Source organism: Leptodactylus fuscus, chromosome 5, assembly GCF_031893055.1.
Source record: "Leptodactylus fuscus isolate aLepFus1 chromosome 5, aLepFus1.hap2, whole genome shotgun sequence".
In the NCBI taxonomy this organism is placed as follows: Eukaryota; Metazoa; Chordata; class Amphibia; order Anura; family Leptodactylidae; genus Leptodactylus; species Leptodactylus fuscus.
The window spans coordinates 212,904,863-212,918,350 of record NC_134269.1 but is presented as its reverse complement, the minus strand read 5'-3'; the positions used below and the strand labels follow the sequence as shown (position 1 = coordinate 212,918,350).

The 13,488-nt window shown below is 45.7% G+C and overlaps 1 protein-coding gene across 1 annotated transcript in view; it reads left to right on the top strand.

The window, feature by feature from the left end:
* AGBL3 (AGBL carboxypeptidase 3) overlaps positions 1-13,488 on the top strand; it is a 60,335-nt gene that overhangs the window by 29,229 nt on the left and 17,618 nt on the right. Inside the window, exons 6-9 of the mRNA XM_075275308.1 lie at positions 5,504-5,654; positions 8,662-9,450; positions 12,048-12,204; positions 12,357-12,483. Coding sequence (XP_075131409.1) covers positions 5,504-5,654; positions 8,662-9,450; positions 12,048-12,204; positions 12,357-12,483 — 1,224 coding nt within the window. The remainder of the gene's footprint in view (positions 1-5,503; positions 5,655-8,661; positions 9,451-12,047; positions 12,205-12,356; positions 12,484-13,488) is intronic.

The following is a 13,488-nucleotide window of genomic DNA, read 5'->3' as shown; positions in this document are numbered from 1 at the left end:
TCTCTTACTTTCCTGCGCCCCTCTGCCTCCTCATACTACTCCTCTTAGTATCCTAGTGTCTCTTACTTTCCTGCGTCCCTCTGCCTCCTCATACTACTCCTCTTAGTATCCTAGTGTCTCTTACTTTCCTGCACCCCTCTGCCTCCTCATACTACTCCTCTTAGTATCCTAGTGTCTCTTACTTTCCTGCACCCTTCTGCCTCCTCATACTACTCCTCTTAGTATCCTAGTGTCTCTTACTTTCCTGCGTCCCTCTGCCTCCTCATACTACTCCTCTTAGTATCCTAGTGTCTCTTACTTTCCTGCACCCTCTGCCTCCTCATACTACTCCTCTTAGTATCCTAGTGTCTCTTACTTTCCTGCGCCCCTCTGCCTCCTCATACTACTCCTCTTAGTATCCTAGTGTCTCTTACTTTCCTGCGCCCCTCTTCCTCCTCGTACTACTCCTCTTAGTATCCTAGTATCTCTTACTTTCCTGCACCCCTCTTCCCCCTCACACTACTCCTCTTAGTATCCTAGTGTCTCTTACTTTCCTGCGCCCCTCTGCCTCCTCATACTACTCCTCTCAGTATCCTAGTGTCTCTTACTTTCCTGCGCCCCTCTGCCTCCTCATACTACTCCTCTCAGTATCCTAGTGTCTCTTACTTACCTGCGCCCCTCTGCCTCCTCATACTACTCCTCTTAGTATCCTGGTGTCTCTTACTTTCCTGTGCCCCTCTGCCTCCTCATACTACTCCTCTTAGTATCCTAGTGTCTCTTACTTTCCTGCACCCCTCTGCCTCCTCATACTACTCCTCTCAGTATCCTAGTGTCTCTTACTTACCTGCGCCCCTCTGCCTCCTCATACTACTCCTCTTAGTATCCTGGTGTCTCTTACTTTCCTGCGCCCCTCTGCCTCCTCATACTACTCCTCTTAGTATCCTAGTGTCTCTTACTTTCCTGCACCCCTCTGCCTCCTCATACTACTCCTCTTAGTATCCTAGTGTCTCTTTCTTTCCTGCGCCCCTCTGCCTGCTCATACTACTCCTATTAGTATCCTAGTGTCTCTTACTTTCCTGCACCCTCTGCCTCCTCATACTACTCCTCTTAGTATCCTAGTGTCTCTTACTTTCCTGCGCCCCTCTGCCTCCTCATACTACTCCTCTTAGTATCCTAGTGTCTCTTACTTTCCTGCACCCTCTTCCTCCTCGTACTACTCCTCTTAGTATCCTAGTATCTCTTACTTTCCTGCACCCCTCTTCCCCCTCACACTACTCCTCTTAGTATCCTAGTGTCTCTTACTTTCCTGCGCCCCTCTGCCTCCTCATACTACTCCTCTTAGTATCCTAGTGTCTCTTACTTTCCTGCGCCCCTCTTCCTCCTCATACTACTCCTCTTAGTATCCTAGTGTCTCTTACTTTCCTGCGCCCCTCTGCCTCCTCATACTACTCCTCTCAGTATCCTAGTGTCTCTTACTTTCCTGCGCCCCTCTGCCTCCTCATACTACTCCTCTTAGTATCCTAGTGTCTCTTACTTACCTGCGCCCCTCTGCCTCCTCATACTACTCCTCTTAGTATCCTAGTGTCTCTTACTTTCCTGCACCCCTCTGCCTCCTCATACTACTTCTCTTAGTATCCTAGTGTCTCTTACTTTCCTGCGCCCCTCTGCCTGCTCATACTACTCCTCTTAGTATCCTAGTGTCTCTTACTTCCCTGCGACCCTCTGCCTCCTCACACTACTCCTCTTAGTATCCTAGTGTCTCTTACTTTCCTGCGCCCCTCTGCCTCCTCATACTACTCCTCTTAGTATCCTAGTGTCTCTTACTTACCTGTGCCCCTCTGCCTCCTCATACTACTCCTCTTAGTATCCTGGTGTCTCTTACTTTCCTGCGCCCCTCTGCCTCCTCATACTACTCCTCTTAGTATCCTAGTGTCTCTTACTTTCCTGCGTCCCTCTGCCTCCTCATACACTCCTCTTAGTATCCTAGTGTCTCTTACTTTCCTGTGCCCCTCTGCCTCCTCATACTACTCCTCTTAGTATCCTAGTGTCTCTTACTTACCTGCGCCCCTCTGCCTCCTCATACTACTCCTCTTAGTATCCTAGTGTCTCTTACTTACCTGTGCCCCTCTGCCTCCTCATACTACTCCTCTTAGTATCCTGGTGTCTCTTACTTTCCTGCGCCCCTCTGCCTCCTCATACTACTCCTCTTAGTATCCTAGTGTCTCTTACTTACCTGCGCCCCTCTGCCTCCTCATACACTCCTATTAGTATCCTAGTGTCTCTTACTTACCTGTGCCCCTCTGCCTCCTCATACTACTCCTCTCAGTATCCTAGTGTCTCTTACTTTCCTGCGCCCCTCTGCCTCCTCATACTACTCCTCTCAGTATCCTAGTGTCTCTTACTTACCTGCGCCCCTCTGCCTCCTCATACTACTCCTCTTAGTATCCTGGTGTCTCTTACTTTCCTGTGCCCCTCTGCCTCCTCATACTACTCCTCTTAGTATCCTAGTGTCTCTTACTTTCTTGCGTCCCTCTGCCTCCTCATAGTACTCCTCTTAGTATCCTAGTGTCTCTTACTTACCTGTGCCCCTCTGCCTCCTCATACTACTCCTCTTAGTATCCTAGTGTCTCTTACTTACCTGCACCCTTCTGCCTCCTCATACTACTCCTCTTAGTATCCTAGTGTCTCTTACTTTCCTGCGTCCCTCTGCCTCCTCATAGTACTCCTCTTAGTATCCTAGTGTCTCTTACTTACCTGCGCCCCTCTGCCTCCTCATACTACTCCTCTTAGTATCCTAGTGTCTCTTACTTACCTGTGCCCCTCTGCCTCCTCATACTACTCCTCTTAGTATCCTGGTGTCTCTTACTTTCCTGCGCCCCTCTGCCTCCTCATACTACTCCTCTTAGTATCCTAGTGTCTCTTACTTACCTGCGCCCCTCTGCCTCCTCACACTACTCCTCTTAGTATCCTAGTGTCTCTTACTTACCTGTGCCCCTCTGCCTCCTCATACTACTCCTCTTAGTATCCTGGTGTCTCTTACTTTCCTGCGCCCCTCTGCCTCCTCATACTACTCCTCTTAGTATCCTAGTGTCTCTTACTTACCTGCGCCCCTCTGCCTCCTCACACTACTCCTCTTAGTATCCTAGTGTCTCTTACTTACCTGTGCCCCTCTGCCTCCTCATACTACTCCTCTTAGTATCCTAGTGTCTCTTACTTTCCTGCACCCCTCTGCCTCCTCATACACTCCTATTAGTATCCTAGTGTCTCTTACTTTCCTGCGCCCCTCTGCCTCCTCATAGTACTCCTCTTAGTATCCTAGTGTCTCTTACTTTCCTGCGCCCCTCTGCCTCCTCATACTACTCCTCTTAGTATCCTAGTGTCTCTTACTTACCTGTGCCCCTCTGCCTCCTCATACTACTCCTCTTAGTATCCTAGTGTCTCTTACTTTCCTGCGCCCCTCTGCCTCCTCACACTACTCCTCTTAGTATCCTAGTGTCTCTTACTTACCTGTGCCCCTCTGCCTCCTCATACTACTCCTCTTAGTATCCTAGTGTCTCTTACTTTCCTGCGCCCCTCTGCCTCCTCATAGTACTCCTCTTAGTATCCTAGTGTCTCTTACTTTCCTGCACCCCTCTGCCTCCTCATACTACTCCTCTTAGTATCCTAGTGTCTCTTACTTTCCTGCACCCCTCTGCCTCCTCATACACTCCTATTAGTATCCTAGTGTCTCTTACTTTCCTGCGCCCCTCTGCCTCCTCATAGTACTCCTCTTAGTATCCTAGTGTCTCTTACTTTCCTGCGCCCCTCTGCCTCCTCATACTACTCCTCTTAGTATCCTAGTGTCTCTTACTTACCTGCGCCCCTCTGCCTCCTCATACTACTCCTCTTAGTATCCTAGTGTCTCTTACTTACCTGCACCCTTCTGCCTCCTCATACTACTCCTCTTAGTATCCTAGTGTCTCTTACTTTCCTGCGCCCCTCTGCCTCCTCATACTACTCCTCTTAGTATCCTAGTGTCTCTTACTTACCTGTGCCCCTCTGCCTCCTCATACTACTCCTCTTAGTATCCTAGTGTCTCTTACTTTCCTGCGCCCCTCTGCCTCCTCATAGTACTCCTCTTAGTATCCTAGTGTCTCTTACTTTCCTGCGCCCCTCTGCCTCCTCATACTACTCCTCTTAGTATCCTAGTGTCTCTTACTTTCCTGCGCCCCTCTGCCTCCTCATACTACTCCTCTTAGTATCCTAGTGTCTCTTACTTTCCTGCGCCCCTCTGCCTCCTCATACTACTCCTCTTAGTATCCTAGTGTCTCTTACTTACCTGCGCCCCTCTGCCTCCTCATACACTCCTCTTAGTATCCTAGTGTCTCTTACTTTCCTGCGCCCCTCTGCCTCCTCATACTACTCCTCTTAGTATCCTAGTGTCTCTTACTTACCTGTGCCCCTCTGCCTCCTCATACTACTCCTCTTAGTATCCTAGTGTCTCTTACTTTCCTGCGCCCCTCTGCCTCCTCATACTACTCCTCTTAGTATCCTAGTGTCTCTTACTTACCTGCGCCCCTCTGCCTCCTCATACACTCCTCTTAGTATCCTAGTGTCTCTTACTTTCCTGCGCCCCTCTGCCTCCTCATACTACTCCTCTTAGTATCCTAGTGTCTCTTACTTACCTGCGCCCCTCTGCCTCCTCATAGTACTCCTCTTAGTATCCTAGTGTCTCTTACTTTCCTGCGCCCCTCTGCCTCCTCATACTACTCCTCTTAGTATCCTAGTGTCTCTTACTTACCTGCGCCCCTCTGCCTCCTCATACTACTCCTCTTAGTATCCTAGTGTCTCTTACTTTCCTGCGCCCCTCTGCCTCCTCACACTACTCCTCTTAGTATCCTAGTGTCTCTTACTTACCTGCACCCTTCTGCCTCCTCATACTACTCCTCTTAGTATCCTAGTGTCTCTTACTTTCCTGCGCCCCTCTGCCTCCTCATAGTACTCCTCTTAGTATCCTAGTGTCTCTTACTTTCCTGCACCCCTCTGCCTCCTCATACTACTCCTCTTAGTATCCTAGTGTCTCTTACTTTCCTGCGCCCCTCTGCCTCCTCATACACTCCTCTTAGTATCCTAGTGTCTCTTACTTACCTGCGCCCCTCTGCCTCCTCATAGTACTCCTCTTAGTATCCTAGTGTCTCTTACTTTCCTGCGCCCCTCTGCCTCCTCATAGTACTCCTCTTAGTATCCTAGTGTCTCTTACTTTCCTGCGCCCCTCTGCCTCCTCATACTACTCCTCTTAGTATCCTAGTGTCTCTTACTTTCCTGCGCCCCTCTGCCTCCTCACACTACTCCTCTGATTTTTAGCTTTTTACCCTACCCCATCTCCATTCCTCTTCCCGCCTCTTCTCTTCCATAGCCGATCCTCCTCCACCTTCTCCATCTTTTTTCTTTCTTTCCTTCTCATCTTCTTCCTCGCTCTCTCACAATCCTTCTCCGTTATTTTCCCATCTTAGTTTCCTGTATTCTCTCTGTATTCTCTCTGTAGGTTGGAAGGAGTCTTACTTCATGTGTTCCCGTGTGGGTGGCAATCGCAGCCCCCTCAAGCCCGCGTCTCTGCACAGCTGTGAAGAATCTGACAACACTTTGGTCTTCGAGTCTCGATTCGAGAGCGGGAATCTGCAGAAAGTCGTCCAGGTGTAAGAGGCCGCGTACAGAAATGTGCATGATTGTCATTTATCTGCTGCTTTACAATACGGGATAAAGTAACGGAGCAACATCGCTTATAGATAGGCCGCGAAACCAGCCAACACCATTGTACCTGTCAGAATCTATTGCTCTCTGTCATCAGCCACTGCAAGTGGGACAAGGTTAACTATATATATTGCTCTCCAGGGACGCAAACGCCCTAAAATTTGGGGTACAGTCAAACCTGAAATTTTAGGAAGATTAATAACAACACAAGTTTGCTCATCTCCAGTAGTTACCTATAGGTGGCAGTGTAAAAGCATGAAGTTGTAAAATTTTGTTTAAAGGGATCCTATCAGTCAGACATAATTTTTTGTAGGTACCACGTTGGAATAGCCTTAAGAAAGGCTATTCGTCTCCTACCTTTCGTCGTCTTCTCCGCGCCACCGTTCGCCTACAATTATGATTCTTGTTGTATGCAAATTAGCTGTCACGCAGCACTGGGGGCGGGCCCCAGCGCTCAAACAGCACTAGGGGCGTCCCCAATGCTGCGAGAGAACTCTCTCCAGCGCCGCCTCCTCTTCTTCAGTAGCATCCTCTTCAGCCTCTTCTTCTGGCGATGGCTTGTAACTTCTAGGCCTTGGGCAGAGAGACTGCGCATGCCCACAGGCCACGAGAAAATGGCCGCTTACAATACTGTGCAAGCAGCCACTTGCTCGTGGCTTGTGGGCATGCGCACAATATGGAAGATCAACGTAAAACACTACAAAAAAAACCATAAAAAAGCCATGCTATAAATACCGGATTCGCTCGCCATCTATGCGTCCTCCGCCATGATTTCCGAAAACTTTTTTTTTTTTCTTTTTTTTACGAGATGTCTAGCGAAAGTTCAGCGAGCGAGCGATTGTTTTCTCCCGGTAATGTATTGGGCTTTGTACATCATTTGGCAGCTGATTATTGAAAAAAAATGGAAATAAATGCAGAGCCCGATTCAGTGTGTTACAGCGCCACCCAGTGGCCAGTCCCGGAACTTAAAAAAAAAAAAATCGCAACTTTTTCTTAACTTTTTCCAGGAAGCGAAAAAAATAAAAAAATCGAATTCATGTCAGGCGGCCGCCACGACCAGGAGCGTCCTGGGGCTCAGAACGACGGACGAGGTTGTCTTTGTCAGCCCAAGCCAATCACCGGCAGGTTTTTTTTCCCTGTTAATTCGGCGCACACGTATCGGAGGCGGTCGGGTCCATTTCAGTAATCTATTACCCGCATTAGCATTTTTATTCTCTCAGCGGGAAGGCTTTCTTTCCCCAGTCGTTCGGGCCGCTGTCTGCTTTTTATAGAATAAATTGCCATAAATTCAGTAAGTAGTTGCGCATAATAATGGTGTAACTCGCAGCCGTCACTCCGCAGGCTGACAGGACTCTCGCGTGTCAGCGGGAACGCGCGCCGTTCAGGGTATCCATATTATGTTTACTGCCCGCGCGCTCTGCTGGCACCGGCTGAGTTAAAACCATGAAGGTCTAGACAAGGGGTCTCCAGCTGTGGAGAACTACAAGTCACAGCATGCCCTGACACTCTGAGGCTATGGACCTTGTGCACAGATTGGTCATCACACAGCTTTCCCAGGAATAGACTCCCTGACTAGGACGATTTCCAGGCGTCTAGGAAAGATGAGTGACCGTATGTGGGCCTAGTTGGTGATAACACAGCTTTCCCCAGAAATTGGCCAAGGTGCTGCTACCTGACTAGGATGACTTGCCATTCAGGAGACTAGGAAAGCTAGGTTTAAGATAGGTTTGTTATCACACAACTTTTCTAGACATCAACCCTCATACAGCTCCCTGACTAGATTTTTCAGGCATCTAGGAAAGTTGTGTGATTGTAGATGTGTCTGGATGGCGATCACACAGCTTTCCCAAAAGTCAGCCCCTACATTACTAGGAAGATTTACCTTTCAGTGGACTAGGAAAGCTGTGTGACTGCAGTAAAGATTTGTTATCACGCAGCTTTCTCAGAACCTTGCACGGCTACCTGACTAGGAAGATCTGCCATTCAGGAGTTTAGGAAAGCTGTGTGACCACATAAGTGACAACTGTCACACAACTTTCCCAGAAGTCAGCCCCTACATTACTAGGAAGATTTACCATTCAGTGGACTAGGAAAGCTGTGTGACTGCCTATGTGGCAGCAGTAAAGATGTGTTATCACGCAGCTGTCTCAGAACCCTGCACGGCTACCTGACTAGGAAGGTTTGCCATTCAGGATTCTAGGAAAGCTTTGTGACCACATATGTGGGTGGACAGGTAAGTTGTCACACAGCTTTCCCAGACGTCAGCCCATATACTGCTACTTGCCTAGGAAGGTTTGCCATTCAGGAGTTTAGGAAAGCTGTGACCACATATGTGGCAGCTGCGAGGGTGGCCAGGTTAATTGTCACACAGCTTTCCCAAAAGTCAACAGCTACATTACTAGGAAGATTTACCATTCAGTGGACTAGGAAAGCTGTGTGACTGCCTATGTGGCAGCAATAAAGATTTGTTATCACGCAGCTTTCTCAGAACCCTGCACGGCTACCTGACTAAGAATAGTTGCCATTCAGGATTCTAGGAAAGCTTTGTGACCACATATGTGGCAGCTATGTGGGTGGCCAGGTAAGTTGTCACACAGCTTTCCCAGACGTCAGCCCATGTACTGTTACTTGCCTAGGAAGATTTGCCATTCAGGGGTCTAGGAAAGCTTTGTGATGACATATGTGGCAGCTGTGCGGGTGGCCAGGTGAGTTGTCACACAGCTTTCCTGGAAGCCAATCTAGAGTATTGCCTGGCTACGAATCCTAATATCTCACAGCTTTCCCAGGTTAACCATTCTACTGTTCACTGACGAGATTTACCATTCAGACGTTTGGGAAAGTTGTGTGACTGTCTATGTGTAAGCCGTTCAGGGTTCCCGGAGATATCCTAGGATTGGAATGACACAGTAACTATCCCGCCGCCCCTTATATCAGCCCTATGTCTTCCTCCAGCGGCGACTACGACTACGAGTTAACCCTTCGCACTGACCTGTACACGGAGCGGCACACCCAATGGTATTATTTCCGGGTGCAGAACACGAGGGCCGGCGTCCCTTACCGATTTACCATCACTAACTTCATGAAGCCCACGAGTCTGTACAGCCACGGCATGCGGCCCCTCATGTACTCCGAGACGGACGCCAACACCCGAGACGTGGGCTGGAGGAGGATCGGGGACGAGATCAAGTATTACAAGAACCGTCCCGGCGCCGCAGATCGGCAGAACTACTACTCCCTGTCCTGGACCTTCCGCTTCCCGCACACTGGCGACACCTGTTACTTCGCCCACTGTTACCCCTACACCTACTCTAACCTCCAAGATTACCTGGCGGCCATAGCCAACGACCCCGAGCGCTCCGGCTACTGTAAGATCCGAGTGCTGTGCCACTCCTTGGCCGGTAACATTGTCTACGTATTGACCATTACCAACCCTTCTCCGGCCACCGAGAAGCCCAAGAAGACGAAGAAGGCCGTGATAGTGACGGCCAGGGTCCACCCCGGGGAGACCAACAGCTCCTGGATGATGAAGGGTTTCTTGGACTACATCTTAAGCTCCAGGAGCGACGCCCGGCTGCTGAGAGACGCCTTTATCTTCAAGGTGGTGCCCATGTTAAACCCGGACGGAGTGATCGTGGGGAACTATCGCTGCTCGCTGGCCGGAAGGGACCTGAACCGCAACTATAGGTCCAGGCTGAAGGACTCATTCCCATCTATATGGTTCACCCGGAACATGATCAAGCGGTAAGAGGTGGGGGGGCACCTATAGCATCTATGTATTATCTATCTATCTACCTATCTATCTCCTATCTATCTATCTATCTATCTCCTATCTATCTATCTATCTCCTATCTATCTATTATCTATCTATCTCCTATCTATCTATCTCCTATCTATCTATTATCTATCTATCTCCTATCTATCTATTATCTATCTATCTCCTATCTATCTATCTATCTCCTATCTATCTATCTATCTATCTATCTATCTCCTATCTATCTATCTATCTATCTATCTATCTATCTATCTATCTATCTATCTCCTATCTATCTATCTCCTATCTATCTCCTATCTATCTATCTATCTCCTATCTATCTATCTCCTATCTATCTATCTATCTCCTATCTATCTATCTATCTCCTATCTATCTATCTCCTATCTATCTATCTATCTATCTATCTCCTATCTATCTATCTATCTATCTATATATCTCCTATCTATCTATCTATCTATCTATCTATCTATCTATCTATCTATCTATCTATCTATCTATCTCCTATCATCTATCTCCTATCTCCTATCTATCTATCTATCTATCTATCTATCTATCTATCTATCTATCTATCTATCCATCTCCTATCATCTATCTCCTATTTATCTATCTATCTACCTATCTATCTCCTATCTATCTATCTATCTATCTATCTATCTCCTATCTATCTATCTATCTATCTATCTATCTCCTATCTATCTATCTATCTATCTATCTATCTATCTATCTATCTGTCTATCTCCTATCTATCTATCTATCTATCTATCTATCTATCTATCTATCTATCTCCTATCTATCTTCTATCTATCTATCTATCTATCTCCTATCTATCTATCTATCTATCTATCTCCTATCTATCTATTATCTATCTATCTATCTATCTATCTATCTATCTATCTCCTATCTATCTCATATCTATCTATCTATCTATCTATCTACCTATCTATCTCCTATCTATCTATCTATCTATCTATCTATCTATCTATCTATCTATCTCATATCTATCTATCTATCTCCTATCTATCTATCTATCTATCTATCTATCTATCTCCTATCTATCTCCTATCTATCTATCTATCTATCTATCTATCTATCTATCTATCTACCTATCTATCTCCTATCTATCTATCTATCTATCTATCTATCTCCTGTCTATCTATCTATCTATCTATCTATCTATCTCCTGTCTATCTATCTATCTATCTCCTGTCTATCTATCTATCTATCTATCTATCTATCTATCTATCTCCTATCTATCTATCTATCTACCTATCTATCTCCTATCTATCTATCTATCTATCTATCTCCTGTCTATCTATCTATCTATCTATCTATCTATCTCCTGTCTATCTATCTATCTATCTATCTATCTATCTATCTATCTCCTGTCTATCTATCTATCTATCTATCTATCTATCTATCTCCTATCTATCTATCTATCTATCTATCTATCTATCTATCTATCTATCTATCTATCTATCTATCTATCTCTTATCTGTGTATAACAGTAAGATGAGGTGAGATGAGGTACAGACAGTGTCATGGCTCCCCGGGGCCTTTGTCCTCAGCATTCATTGGCTTTTCAGGCATATCCATAAACAGTTGACGTGACTATAGTACACCATATAGACCCGCTATCAGGCACCCGTCATATATCACGGTTATCCCACATTCTGGCAGCTGCAGTCGATCGTTGCTGTAAACAAATCCCAATATACTCAGCTTCACAAAGCTGTGAAAATTTACACAAAAATCACATGCAGTCAACAATTTCTAACTTTTATACATTGATTAAATAATACTGCCATACTATACCCGAATAATACCGCCAGTAGTATACAGCTCAGTGTATACTACTAAACAGAGGTGAAATAATACCGCTATATAGCATTCCAATAATACTATCATATGAATAATGCTGCTATATATAGACTAAATAATTCTGGCCATGTGTCACACACAAAATATTACCGCAGTACAACGATCAAATAATATCACCATACACTGTCCAAACACGTCTATAGAGTGTCCATATAATACCCTTTAGATAATACTATATAATACTTAGCTTAGATAATACATATCTCATAGTCCAAATAATACCTCCATACAAAGTTCAGGTTCAGATAATGTCGCCATACAGAGCCAAAGTAATACAACATACAAAGATCAATATTGACATACAGATTAAAAATGTGAACCCCATGCAAAGATGAAGTGATATCGTCATACAGAGTGCAAATAATACCGCATACAAAGATCAATATTGTAGCATACCAAGTCAAAATAATAACACCATACAAAGATGAAATGATATTGCCATACGGAGTGCAAATAATACCGCATACAAAGATCACGTAATATCGCTAAACACATTAAAAAATAATACCGCATACAAAGATGAAATGATAACGCCAAACAGATTAAAAGTAATGTCACCATACAAAGATGAAATGATATCGCGATACAGAGTACAAATAATACCGCATATAAAGATCAAACACCATTGCCAAACAGATTGAAATGATAGCTTTCAGTGACTTGTTTCTTGTCCTTTCCCCTCTTGCAGGGTTATGGGGGAGCGGGAGATCCTGCTGTATTGTGACCTGCACGGACACAGCAGGAAACAGAACATCTTTATGTACGGGTGTAAAGGCAGAGGTGGCGGCAGTCGCTTATGTGAGCGCGTCTTCCCGTTACTGCTCAGCAAGATCTCCCCTGACAAGGTAATCAATGAAGGGGAGGTGCTTAAAGGGGATGTATATAATACAGACAATCCTCTGTAAGCCAACCCCCTATCATATACATTCTTCCGTGGCCTTAGTTGTGGGCTGTGGTGGTCCGGCCTCGCTCACGTCCTCACCGATGTCCCATTCAGTTCTCATTTTCAGCCTGCAAGTTCAAAGTACAGAGGAGCAAGGAAGGGACGGGCCGCGTAGTCATGTGGAAAATGGGCATCCAGAACAGCTACACACTGGAGGCCACCTTCTGCGGGTCGTCACTGGGTAAGTCTTATTATTATTATATAGGGTATGTAAAAGGTGGTGGAAGCCGGATACTGGCCACAAGTAACGCACTGATACAGTAGTGCTCACTGTTGTGTGCAGTTTCATCCCAACACAGGACTGTGACATAACAAGATCTGAGAGGAAAATTGTTAATCACATTGCAGCCCCGCCCACTACAGCTGCTCAGCAGTGTAAACATTATCAGTACAGAGAATAGAGTGCTCACTGTTGTATACAGTTTAGCCCCGCCCACTACAGCTGCTCAGCAGTGTAAACATTATCAGTACAAAGAACAGAATGCTCACTGTTGTGTGTGGTTTATCCCACCTTAGCCCCGCCCACTACAGCTGCTCAGCAGTGTAAACATTATCAGTACAAAGAACAGAATGCTCACTGTTGTGTGTGGTTTATCCCACCTTAGCCCCGCCCACTACAGCTGCTCAGCATTGTAAACAATATCAGTACAGAGAACAGAGTGCTCACAGTTGTGTGCAGTTTATCCCAACTTAGCCCCGCCCACTACAAACTGCTCAGCATTGTAAACATTATCAGTACAGAGAACAGAGTGCTCACCCTTGTGTGGTTTATCCCACCTTAGCCCCGCCCACTACAAGCTGCTCAGCACTGTAAACATTAGCAATGCACACTAGAGAAATGTTTTCTTAAAGGGGTTGTCCAGGATTTTTTTTTCATGGCCTAATCTTGCTCTAGGCCATCAATATCTTATTGGTTGGGAGAGGTGAGGGGTGATATTTATCCAGTCCGCAAGGAAAAAAAATACAGACAACCCCTTTAATTAAAGCTGACACTTGTCCACTGGGGGCAGTCTTTATTCAGTTGTATATGATTCCAAGAATATTACCCAGAATACTCCTTTGTTGAATAATTTTTTGTTTTGTTTTTTATTTATTTTTGTTTTGATGTTTTTATCCCTAAACATTATAATCAGCGCCCCCTGTAGTCCGGATGAATTACAGCCATGACTCTTAAAGTGACCCTGTT